Source organism: Parus major, chromosome 12 (assembly GCF_001522545.3).
Source record: "Parus major isolate Abel chromosome 12, Parus_major1.1, whole genome shotgun sequence".
In the NCBI taxonomy this organism is placed as follows: Eukaryota; Metazoa; Chordata; class Aves; order Passeriformes; family Paridae; genus Parus; species Parus major.
In genome coordinates, this window is record NC_031781.1 from 7,945,267 (window position 1) to 7,958,242 (window position 12,976).

Here is a 12,976-nt window from a genome sequence, read left to right on the forward strand (position 1 = left end):
AGCTCCTAAAACGCACTTCTCGAGTATCACAAACCACGCCGGAACACGCACCAGCGCCTGGAGCGCGGTGTGGGAAACCAGCAGCCCAGTGGCGATCGCCAAGGGCCGAAGCGTGATGCAGAAGCCGGGCCGGGCCGGGACACGGCAGCCAGAGCGACGGGACGGCTCCTAGCGGGGCACGGCTCCGCCGCTTCGCTCGGCAGCTCTCTGCCCTTCGCTCCCGCCCGTGTCTCGGCTCCTCCGTGCTCGGCTGCCCCGGCGCTCCCTGCTCAGCTTCATTGCGCTCTCTTCTCTCCGGACTCCGCAGTGCCGAGAGCGCCGTTCTGGCCCCCACTTCCTCCGCAGCTCTCGAGCCCGGGAATAATCGCCCGGCAATTGTTTGGCAGCCTCGGCGGGGCTGCGAGATGCCATCCCCGGTACCCCGGGCTCGGGGGGCTGCGGGCCCTCATCCCCCGGGCTCCCGGCCGCGCCGCCCCGCAGTGCTGCGGATGCTCATTGGTGGAGGCCCCCCGCGGGCAGCCAATCGGCGCGCGGCTCCTTCAGCGGGGCGCGGGGCTGAGGGAGGGCGATGCGCGGGGCTCCGCGGGGATCCGCGGCCGCCGGGCAGCGCCATGGACCTGGGGTAAGGGCGGGCAGCGCCATGGACCTGGGGTAAGGGCGGGCAGCGCCAGGGACCTGGGGTAAGGGCGGGCAGCGGGAAGGGGCGGGCCCGGCCCCGCCGAACGCGTCGGTCCCGCGCCAGGGCGCGCAGTGCCGCGCGGCTGAGGGAACGGGAGTGATCTGCGGGGCAGAGCCGGGGACTAGCAGCCGTTCCCGTGGGAGGGCCTCGGGACGGGCTCTGGGAAGCGGTGGAGGGGGCGGGATGTCCGGGATTCCGGCGGAGCGAGGGCAGCGCGCACCCTCCGCGGTCCCCGCCGGCTGCGGCACAAAGCGGGACGGGGCCGGGCCGGGCGGCGGCTCCGCTGATTGAAGCGCCCCTTCTAAGGTGCCCCTTAGAAAGTTGCGTGCGAGCTCGAACTGCTCTGGATTTTTTCCTTGTTAACGTTTCTATAACGAAGTGTGAAGATAAAGTGTTACTTGGAGCGCTTACCGTCATGTCGGATTGTCCCAGCGCACGAAGAAAGACAGAGAGCTGGGTACTTACACCGCCACGTTTTTCTCTTCTCGTGAACGCTTGTAACAGCGCTTGTTCCACTTGCAAAGGTGAATTGTGAGTGGAAGCACAACCAAAGGCTGTTTCCAGAATACAGCTCTGCTTTGTGATCGGCGCTGGTGTTCTGGGAGATTTGGATAGAGATTTGTGTGGCGCCCAGTTTATATTGTTATATTAAATTCTTGAGGAGTATTGCTCTGTATAACGATACTGAATGCTACCTTTAATGTTTTTTTGCAACATGCCAATCCATTTTTTTTCCAGTATCAATAAAACTACCCTCTTCAAAACACGTTGATTTCTTTGTTTTAAGTAACTTCTCAAAACATAGTTTGGGATGTGAAGGACCATCTGGAACAACAGTAAATACTGTGTAAAGTACAATACAATTGTACTCAATTAATTTTTTTATTAAAGTAAAAATCTTACCGTTATCACGTTACTTAATATTTCAGATTCCCCTCTCTCTCTCGTTTTACAGTGATGGACTGAAGCTCGAAACTGAAGTGCTGGATGGAAAGCCTAGGCTAATTTTAGCTTCTTCTGGTATTCTCTTAATTATTTATCTCAAGTAATCTTTAAAGCTTCTTGAAGTTAAACCTACTATCCAAGAGACATAAAGGCAATCTTTCCTGAAATATTTTTCAGATTAGGAGGAATGTTCTTGCATTGTTATTTACAAGCCCTCTCTCTCACCAGCTCGGTTCTGAACAGTAGATCGATAATGAATTCTGAATAGTCTGTGTACCAGGGAACAGCTTGCAAATAGTCTCCACTGCTTAGATTATCATTGAAACAAAAAGTTAAGTGCTATTGTGTATCAACTGGCATAACTTGATATTTTCTGTAACTTTATATCACATTACATGCCCGGATAAAAGAGGCTTAATAACTGCTTAATTTACACAGCATGACATCATTGCAATCACATTTTTAAAGTAGCTTTGGTATTTCTGATTATAATTTTTAATTTTCAATAAGCATTTTATTTAGACCAAATCTCACTACTACCATCTGAGATATAATGGAAAAACCTATGTTGGTAATTAAGTGTTAATAAACTCTGTTTCTATGATTTGTCAGTCATATGTCTCTGCAATAAATTCTTTTTTTGTGATTTGTCAGACATACATTTCTGCACAAGTCTGCTTTTCCTAAAGTGTTCTACGTAGTCAGGATACAGAAATTCTCCATTAAATGCCATTTAAGTTATATTTTGTTTTCTGCATTTACCAGACAGCTGCCTAATTAGACATTATGTGGTGTTTTGCTTATAAATGAACAGCCAGACTTGCCAATCCATGAAGCAATATAGCCAGTTTATTAATTTGTTCAATAAGAGGGTGAGCAATGACAGCGCTGAGTGCACAGGGGTGTCTGCCCCAAGCAACGCACAAATTCATGTCTCCAACAGTAGTCTCTTATAAATTCTAGGCACATCACTTCCTCAAATTTTCATTTACTTTCTACTTGCTTTTCTTCATAATCAGCAGTTGTGGTTTTTGAAGATCTGTTGTGCAGGTGGTCTGAGATGATCTTTTGATGTCTCTTCAGCTTCCCATTCTTTCTTTAAAATATCTTTTTTCCATTAGCATTATTTTTGGTTATCCAGTTCATTTAAGCAAGCATATATATATTCTTAATCAGCATACATTTTGCAAGCTGCTACTGGAGGTAGCTTTTCTCTTTTATGCAGAAAAAAAATCAAAGAAAATAGCTATGTGTGCAGGATTTCCTGAGTACCACATTCCCTCTATTAGTATTAGAACATTCTTTATTCATAAGTATTATATTGAACATGGTACTTACTATTTTTGAGATTACTACACTCTAAGGATGTGAGTTAGAAGACTGAAGAGTAATTCAGGACACAGGTGTGGGAGTAATGGAGACAAACAAGAACATGGAACCAAAGAAGGCATTATCTGAGAAACATTGAATAGCAGGGGAAGGTCAGACTGGCACAATAATTTAATTAGATGTGTATAAAACCATACAGGTTTATTTAACAGGAAATAGTTACTGAAATATATCTAATTTTTTTTTCAATGTACTTTTGGAATGTGTATACTGAAATAAATAAAAATAAGTAAAGTAATCAGGGGTTTACACAAATCAGATTAATATAATTTTTACTAATTTCTATAATTTCTGTAATTAACTGATTTTTAAAATTAACTATAAAGTTTCACTAATTTCTCAAGATTGTTTTTCAGGAACAAGTTGTTATTAAATACTTCTTTCATATGTTTGTGTTTGTTTCCCAAAAGATAAATCAAAGCCTGCCATGAAGGTAAGTGTAAAATCCTTAGAACACACAAATTCATTATTTGTTAACAGAAAATTTGAGAAATTTAACTGTTTAAATACTTGTAATCAATTATATTTATGAAAGAGAAATATCTGCTTATGAGTCCCTTCTAACTTGAGATATTCTGTTATTTCTCAGATTTATAATATGTTCAAAAGGATGAATTAAAAGTTTTGTGACTATTTTTACCTTTTCAAAATGCTTTAGTTTTCTTGGCCAAGTTAGAGCAGCAGAGGGAATTACCTAAATCAGAAACCTTTCAGTCCTTAAAGGAATTCTGGTAAAACAGAGGTCTGAAGTGTGTTTAATTTCAAGTTTGGTCATACACGTTGTCTCTGAGCAAACTAACTTGTGGTGGGTTTGGGAAGGAGAAAATGCAGAAAAAGGTTCCAATACCAGGAAATAATTGCAAGTTTGCACCAAGGACCTTGGAAAGGAGAAATCTTTAATTCAGAAAAATCAAGGTTGAAATACTGCTGCATGGTGAAAACATGTACCTATCAGGTGCAAGGCTTCAGAAACACCAGAGTAAAGCAGAATTAATACTTGTTCATTCTTTTAAATGTCATGCTACCTAAAGTTGTTATTCGTACTGTCATTTTGAAGTACTCAAATTCAGGTGCTGTGTCCTCTTCCAGAGTATTCCTGGTATTCATTAATATCTTTCATTAGCTTATACAGAGTTTCTACATATGGAACAGAAAAGAAAAATTATACTTATTTTCCTTGTTTCTTGAATCTTGTTTTCATTTTTTTACAGATGCTTTTTTTTCCCTTATTTAATAGATGGTGAAATCTTTTTACTTTAACAGATGGGTAATAGAGCCAGAGCACCTAAACAGGCATTGAGAGTAAAGCACACTGGGCTCATCTTGAAGCCAACACAAAATGCTTGTATCAAGCAGGAAAATTTAACAAAGCCAAGGAGTGAATCAAGCTTATCAATGACAAAAGCTGAAAAACTGCAAGTTGATAAACGCTCCTCACATGAAGGCACAACTAAAGGTTACTCTTTGATCTTCCAAAGAGATAAGACAAACAGATATCCTGATTCAGAGGATCCTAGTATTGTGAAAAAAACTAAACACAAACCTCAAGCCCCACATGTATCAGCTGAAGACTTAAAAAGTTTGGTGTGTTTAACACAAGCAGAGCTTCAACAGATTTTGATGATTGTTAAAGAAGGAAGAAGCATCTCTGAGACTCATAATGAAAAGCAAGAGGAAGTGGGTAAGATACGAGCCATTGGATGCATTTGTTTCATGGAAACTGAGCAAAATCTGAAAACTTAACTTTGAGTTGATAATTTATTTGCACATTGTAGAGATGTTACACTTACATTGGATGGTCTCAGACAAAGTACCATTTGCCATTATGGACATGACATTGTTACTGTGAGGAACCAAGCATTTCAGAATTAGAATAGTGAAAAAGGTTGTTTAATACATTTCCAATATTCTGAAGAGCATGCCAGCAAGAAACATCACTATTCCACGCAAATTAAGAACCATTTTACACTGGGGAGTGAAACATAGAACTGCACTGTACCACTGCCCAAAGAGAAAGGCCCTTCTGGCTTGTGAAGAGTTCAGTCCATCCTCTGTGTCTCAAGAGCAGTTCTGCCATTTTCCTATGGCCAAAGATGAATGTGTCATTTTGCCTAACTGGACTATTAGTGCTAAATAGTATTTTTCTTTTTCCCTCCCCAGTTCTGCTACTCGGAAGTGTAAGAACTGTTGCTTATCTTCCTTTATTGCATCCTTCCTCCCCTTGGTGGATCTGTGGAAGGGGTCAGCTTTTGCACAAAGAATAAGACATCCTGCAATTAATTAGAGTCCCAAACTCTGAGCCCTTAGCCCAGAATAAGTGATTATTGAGTCTAGCATTTTAAAAATACCCCGTGAAGGAGTAACTTATATGCCTTAACTATATAAGCAGGGCTGGTTTAGTGGTCATATTTACATTTATATATATTTATGTTCTACCACAGCTACTAATGAGGCATCAGAGGAAAATGTTATAGCATCACTCCAAAAAGACTGTTAAGTGTCCCCAGTTCCAGATGAAGCAAATTCTGATTCAGGCAGGAAACAAGAAGCACATCTTCAGCCAGGACAGAAAGTGATGTAGGTACATTTGTGTAACTGCGTACAAAAATTGTCTCCAATAAAGGTTTGTGTCAAATGTTCTTAATAACTTTAATATTGTTTATAAATGCTAATTAAAAAAATTAACAGATCAGCTTTCTAGATAAAAATCTTCCCCCTCCTTTTTTGTAGAAAGGATTTATGGAAACCTGCTGACTTGTTTAGTACTTTGGGTGAAAGAGAAGGGGAGAAAGCCTTATTGGAACTTAAAAAGACCCAATGGAAGAAGGAATTAGGTATTTATGATGTATAAAATACATTTTTGATCAGTTTTTATTACACTCAGGATGCCAAGAAACTTGATAATCCTTATGCCCTTTTAAATTTACTTGTATCAGTACAGTTGCTACAAATTGAAAAGTAAATAATTCTCCAAGACAAGATTAAGATTCTTGAATTTCAGAAGTTTATGCCAAGATTGTAAATTCTTGCAAGAAACACTTATTTGCCAATTAAGTATTATCTCATATAAATGTATTGTTATGCTTTGTATTTTAGGCACTACTTGCCAGCAGTTTTGTCACATTCTGACAGTAGTTGACAGCCATTATAGTTTAAAAAATTCCTTTGTTTTTTAATGGGAACAGCACATACCAATCTGCAAGCATGACTGAGTGTGTGAAATTGCAATTTGAACTTGAGATAGTTTGCAGTCCAGCCCCATCACCAGTCAAGGTGATGATATTAAACCAAAACTGTTTAATACAGTAGTAATCTCTCTCTGACAAATTAAGCTTTTTATGATTCACATGGAGGAGTGCTGTGTTTTGTTTTGAACTTGGATTTAGGCCATTTGGTTTCAAAAAATGCATTCATTTATTCTGCATTGTCAGTAGCTAACATTATAGCTCCATTGGTTTTAATAATATTAAAGTAGTGCAAGACTGGTGTAACAAAATGGAGAGAGTTCATATACCTGGTTATTTGTTAGTTTTCCCTGGGAAATTGTTACTCCGGTGTTTTTTAGTCTTCTCAGAGACTCCCAAGTTACCTCTGCATCCCTGGGCATCCTCACTTTGCTCTTGAGAACAAGGTCATGACTGGTTGGTCAAACTGATTAATGACAACTCTTGTGTCCATTCAGAGTCCAAGTGACAGGGGAGACATGCATTGCTGTCTTTTTAATTTTTTTTTAATACAATAAAACTTAAATACTCTTACTAGAGTTTGATTTTGTTTGTTTAAGATGAACAGGTAGCATTGAAGAAGAAACTGAAAGAAACTTTGGAGGGAGAGGTGGGTTATTTCTGGGCAAAACTTGGCAGTAATAAAACCCATAAAGTGGAACCACCTGACCCAGACCAGGTAAGGCTGTCAATAAATACAAGAGCACAGTTTCCACAGCACTGATTTTATTTTTTGTACAAATCTAGAATCCAATATTTGTGGTGCTTTAAGCCCTCTCAGGGCATGAATTGCTGCAGCTCCCTGGTCCACACTTGTTGCTCTAGTTTGTAACTTCTCAGCTTAAGATCTTTATAGCAGGAACAATCCATTTTTGTCCCTCCATTTGGATTCCTAACTACAAAGTGTAAATCTTTTCTTACTCTGTTTGAGGGAATAATCTCAACTGTAATTCCTGGCTATATAATTACATACATTGTTCATGAGCTCTCACATATATTTGATTGCTTAATGAGCATAGCCAATATGACTTCTAGTTTTTTAAAAAGCTGTTATTCTGAAAACACTGTGTTAGATAAATACATTATACTCAAAAGAGACTTCTCCAGTGAAATTTATTGCTGTTAAGCAGAAGTTAGGGTTGTATCTGCTATCATTTCTTACAGCAAAAGCAAATTGCACTTTTTTGTGGCACATGCAGCATTCCTAACCAAGTTTTGACTCTATCCCATGACAATTTGTTTTAATCTACATAATTGATAAATAGTGGATAAAAGATGCTTAGTTACAAATTTGGGCTGAGATGTTAATGAACAGCAGCTTCTAGCAGTATAATTTTGTTAACAAAGCAGGTAAACTAAATAAGTGTGATAAACAAAGCCCACTCCTCTTAATTTTTCAGAGTTTTAATAAATGATAAGGGACAAAGCATAAATCAAAAGTTACAGTGCTGGGTGCATGGCAAAGCCAGTGGCACACCCAGTTCCTCAGTCTGCAGGCTTTTATACTGTTACAGTTGTATTACTTCCTCAAATGATTTTGCAGATTTATTTGGAGCTCATTGACTACAGTCTTGCTTCAGATTTCCACAGCGTTTGCATAATTCAGTAGTTGCTGACATCAGCAGTCTAGGGTGGTCTTCTGATGCCACTTTAAGCTTGGTACATTTCCTTTCATGGTCTTCTGCTCTCTGCTTAAGCTATCTTGGACATACATTTTGTAATAGTAATCATCTTAAAATACATCTTTCACGAGCCTGCTTACATCTCGTGAAGCCTTACTTCCCCTTTCACAGTGCTCACAAGCGATTCCAAATTTTACCCTACTCAAAAAGCACTTTAAAACTTACAAAAATTATTTGCAAACAATTGCAATTTGACAATTAAATAAATTGTAGCTACATAGCTGTGTATAACGTAAGTCTTTGAATGGTCCCTTTATTTGCAGACAGTGTTTCCAGCTGACTCAGTTCATGGCACTGAGGAAAGCTCTGCCTGTACAGCTGCTTTAGCCACAGAGGTTGATGGAGTTGCACTGAATGTTCCAAGAGCTCCAGCTGGGCAGTCTTCTGATTTCACTTCTTCTGACTTGCCAGCTGGCAGTTGTACCGCATTGGTTTTCAGGGTAAGATCTTAAATTGCATGCAGGAGTTTTTTTACTTATTTATGAACAACAAATGTTTGTCTCAATAAGTTCTTTTAAACTAGAAGAATTCCTTAGACCTTTTTGCTGTGCATAAATAACTGTCTGAATGAATGTTTACCAAAATATCAATGCTTTGAAGACAGCATTTCCTTCAAGGCTGATGTGAAGAGCAGTACTAGAGGTGTGACATACAGTATTAATCAGTTTTTAAGTATGTGTTGAAGAAATGGAGAAGTGGAAACGTATATAAAGTAAAAGATATTGATGGCAGAAGGTTCAAGAAGTAAGTCTTAAGTTGTGCTGGTAGGCAGTGATTGAAGAGAGCTTTTTGTCAAGTGGCACTGGAAGTTCCCAGTGCCACTGGAGCTTGTTAAATAATACAGAGATCTGTTAAGAAGCAGAAACAGAAGAATGGAGATGGTAGCTCCTTAATTTGAGACAGATCACTGCTAATTAGATTGTCGTGCTGAATCTGCATGGAACACAGACTGAGCAGTGAACCATGGGAAGAAAAAGGGATTTCTACTTGTGATACAAATAAGTACAGTTTTCTGAAGTGAGAGATGGATGGGTCAAGTTAGAGTAATACTCAGAATTCATCCATTGGCAGTCTGACACTTGCTACAGTTACAAACTTACATCCTTTCATTGTGTGAAAGAAAAGCCCGGTTTTGCTCACCAACCAAAGGCAGAACTTTCTGTCAGGTCTTTTTTATGTGGCTAGACAAGATACTTAATTTTTTGTAAAAAAACTAGCAGTTATCTTATTTCAGGAAGCTGTGCCACAGGAGCAACCTTTTAGTGCTTTGAAACATGAGCAACAGAAGAAGTGGCTTGAAGAGTTGGACAAACAGAAGGAAGAAGCTAAATTGCAAAAAATAGAAGAAAAACTTAATTTATCAAAGGTATCTGTGGTTTAGAGGGACAATTTGAAATAAAATAAGTCTTTCTCTATTTATTTTTTTTTTAGAAATAAAAAATATAATTAGTGAAGTGGCAGCAAAGTTTCTGTAGTTTTCTGTATGTCCAGGTTTTCACCATAAGGATGCACTTGAGTGAACACTGAGCCAGTGGCTGTTGAGTATTTCAGTGTCTGGTGTGTTCAAGTCCTTACTGCAGGGATGGAGACAGTGGTAGCATCACTGAAAATCAGGGAGAAAATAAAATCCTCTAGCACTGTATTTAAAGTGATAGAGAATCAGGCATTACTTTATTTTCTGGCCAGGATGTGCCAAGGAAAATACTCTAAACACACACACTTTTGCATTATTTCCCCCCAAACTTTATACAGTCAAAACTCAATAGAGATGCACTGTTTTAAAGTTCATTGGTCCAGAGTTGAGCAACCCTCAGTATTCAGTTTCCTAGTGATAGTAAAAGATTTTAAAATCAGAGAAAGTTCAGGGAGTTACAAAGTTAGGCTTGGTAGGCCCTGGGAAAATGTTAGGTCTTGTGCTTGCTAGATCATGTGAAACTGCACCTGTGTAGTCAGTATATGATAAATTATATCATTGTTAGATGTGATTAGACATAATTATTGTTTAAAGAATCATGAGAAACTGTTAGGGGTTTGAGGGGGATCACTAGAAATCCATGCTTGGATGAAATCAATATATACAATAGAACAATATAAGTTTAAGAATTAATATGTAAGTTATATAATGATAGAGTATAAAATACCTTCAGCTCAAAACCAGGTAGGGTCAGATTTGGGTGTGTGTACCCCTGACACCCAGAGCTCTTTAATAAAAGCACCTACATATAATCATTCTGTGATTATTGTTCCTGAACGCTAACACCATTGGATCTGAAGCTCCTGGCCTCCAAAGCTAAATAGATTTTCATGCAGCAGCTGAGGGTAGATCAGGCCACTGATGTTTTGTTGATGTTCTCTTGATGGCCTTTTATCTTTCTGGGTATCTTTGGGCTACTCTGTCTGTTGGTATGTTTAGCCCATCTTCTTAGAGTGATGCTACATCTCCTAAAAAAACTAAAGGAAATTAATTTCCCCAAGGCAAAGTCAAGTCAAACCTAACTAGAGAGACAAAATAAAAATTTAAGTACAATGTGTCACAGTGATGCTAAAATCCTGTTTCTAGAAATATTTTTTTAATACACATACACACTCATGAAACTTTAAAAAAGTTAAAAAGCAAGCACTTCTCCAGAAAGTATTGAAGAAAATAGCCTTACCTTTTTTACCCACAAAGACAGCCTTGCTGCCAGGCCTGGTTACAGACCTACACACAACACCAAGTCTTGTCTTTTCCTGTCTTGCTGAAGGGATCAGGCTTCCTTTGTAAGCTGAGTTTTTTAATGTGATGGGGCTAGGAAAGGTTTACTTCATTAGCTGCCTTGTTGTTAATTGGGTAGGTGTGCTGTGGAAGGAGGGCTGCAGGCACCTTTTCCTTTTTTTCATGAAAATGTAGTAGCAGTATGTTTGTGCTGACCAGGTATGGATCAGCATTATAATCTGTGATCTGACTTGCATTTTAAGTAACTGAGACACTTGTCTTCTCACTTAAGGCATTAACTGCTGTCTGCATTGGAGCTTTTCAAATGTTCCTGGTGTACAAAATGTGTATTGTGTTTTATTAACCACACTTATATAGAAAAATATAACTGAATGCTTTTTCTTTTTTTTTGTTGTTGTTGTTGCTTGATACCTATTTAGGCTGAAGAGAATGACAGATGGGAAATGCATTTTGATTCTTTTAAGAACCACTTAAGTGCTAATGCACAACACCCCTTAAATGGAATGCACAGAAAGCCTGAAAGTCTTTCCCTGTCACCTGACCCCAAGGACTCGACTGCTTTCATTCACCGTTTGTCACCTGCTGCTTTAGGCAACCTCATGCCCTTACAGAGAGGAACTGCAGAAAAAGCTGCTAAAAATGGTGCTTTGGAACAAAGTCAGAGAGTCAGGTGAGTGAGCTTTGTAAGCATAATTATTTTCCCAGTTAGTACATTTCTTGTACCTCCTCAGAAATTAAAAAAAAGAAAAAGAAAATTGTTTATATTCATTTGGCTTTTGCTTTTTTTCAAATACCTGTTGTGTCACTATTGAAAGGCACAAGTGCAGGCATTGTTTATTAATGAAATTTACCACAAATAACCTTACTTTGTTCCTTAATGAAAAGGATCTCATAATCTATTAATTAATTTCTATATTAACTTAGAATTAACACAACAGAATAACCTCAATATGAAAATGAAATCTAAGTGATTCTAATTAAGAAAGTATTAAGGATTATTTTCTAATTATTAAAAACATTGACATGTCTGTTTTTTTCAGTTTCCTCCGTTCCATGACGGCTCTGCTGGACCCTGCACAGATTGAGGAGAGGGACAGGAGGAGGCAAAAGCAGTTGGAACATCAGGTAGACTTTGTTTTTAAAGCCTCACACTTTTTTAATTATAAGAAAGGATGAAAGGTAATATCCCATGAGTAAAGCAAGGATTATTATTAAAATTGATTATTATAATATATTAATAATATATTATTATTAAAGGATTTAATACCAAAAACCAGGGAGGCACTTGGCTTTTATGTTTTAGATGATATGTGCATTGTTTGGCAGTATTTCCCTCAGTCAGACTCTGCAATTCTCTTTCAATATTTGCATGAGATTATTGGATTTATGTAACTGAATTCCTGCCTCAACAAATGTACAGTTCAGTCTTTAGAGCTCTAGCAGGTTTGTGTGCATTTTCCTTCAGTCTCCACTGTTATAAGGAGGAGAAATCTGATATTTACAGATTCCCACTCCGTGAACCTTTAGTTTTTTATCTACTTTACTGACATTTACCTAGCCTCTGTGGCACCCCAACATTATGTGTCTGCATGCTGGTGTCTCTAGCACGGTGTGAAGGAGTCTTTGCATAAATGTAGAGACTATTCTGATCACACTGTTACCCTGCTGGATCAAACCCCTGGATTACTGTACGTGCATAAGGTGAAAATCAGACCACCATCTCTTTCCAAGAAAAAAAGAAGTATTTTCTTAAACATAAAAAGCTCCCTTTTTCTGTCTGAGTATTTCATTTCAGACAGGCCAATTGAGCTGGTGGTTTTCCAGAAACAAAACTAGAAGTGTTTGAAATAAATTGTCTTCGGGTTGTTTGTTTTTTTTTCACTTGTCCAAATCCAATTCTACACATACACAAAACTACACTAATAAATACCTTAGAATATGTTAAATGTTATATCTCTTACTTTGCCCTTTTTTTTCTGATCCTGCCAGAAAGCAATAATGGCTCAGGTGGAAGAAAAACGGAAAAAGAAGCAACTGGAGGAAGAGCAGAGGAAATGGGAAGAACAACAGGAGGAACTGCGCCTGGCACGAGAAAAAGCACAACTGCAGAAACAGTTTGAAGAAGAAATGCTGAAACAAAAACAAAAGGAGGTGGGGTTTGCATTATGTTTGGGGCAAATAGTCTGTTGTTGCCCGATCCGAAGAAAACACAAACAACCGAAGTCGTTTATGCGGTGCTTTATTGAGGGCCCGGGAGCCTGTGGACTAGCGTCCAAAGACAGAGCCCCATTCCACAGAAAAATCACAGGGTTTTTATATGTTTTCTACATGATTTCTTCAT

The 12,976-nt window shown here is 38.9% G+C and overlaps 1 protein-coding gene across 1 annotated transcript in view; it reads left to right on the forward strand.

Annotated features, from left to right (window-relative positions):
* The first annotated feature begins 569 nt into the window (after positions 1 to 569).
* Positions 570 to 12,976, forward strand: part of CCDC66 (coiled-coil domain containing 66) — a 22,147-nt gene continuing 9,740 nt past the window's right edge. The window contains 12 exon segments of the mRNA XM_015640649.3: positions 570 to 651; positions 1,635 to 1,699; positions 3,424 to 3,446; positions 4,277 to 4,694; positions 5,455 to 5,590; positions 5,744 to 5,847; positions 6,798 to 6,916; positions 8,183 to 8,359; positions 9,154 to 9,285; positions 11,055 to 11,305; positions 11,676 to 11,760; positions 12,625 to 12,786. Of these exon segments, the coding sequence (XP_015496135.3) occupies positions 641 to 651; positions 1,635 to 1,699; positions 3,424 to 3,446; positions 4,277 to 4,694; positions 5,455 to 5,590; positions 5,744 to 5,847; positions 6,798 to 6,916; positions 8,183 to 8,359; positions 9,154 to 9,285; positions 11,055 to 11,305; positions 11,676 to 11,760; positions 12,625 to 12,786 (1,683 nt within the window). The 5' untranslated portion in view covers positions 570 to 640.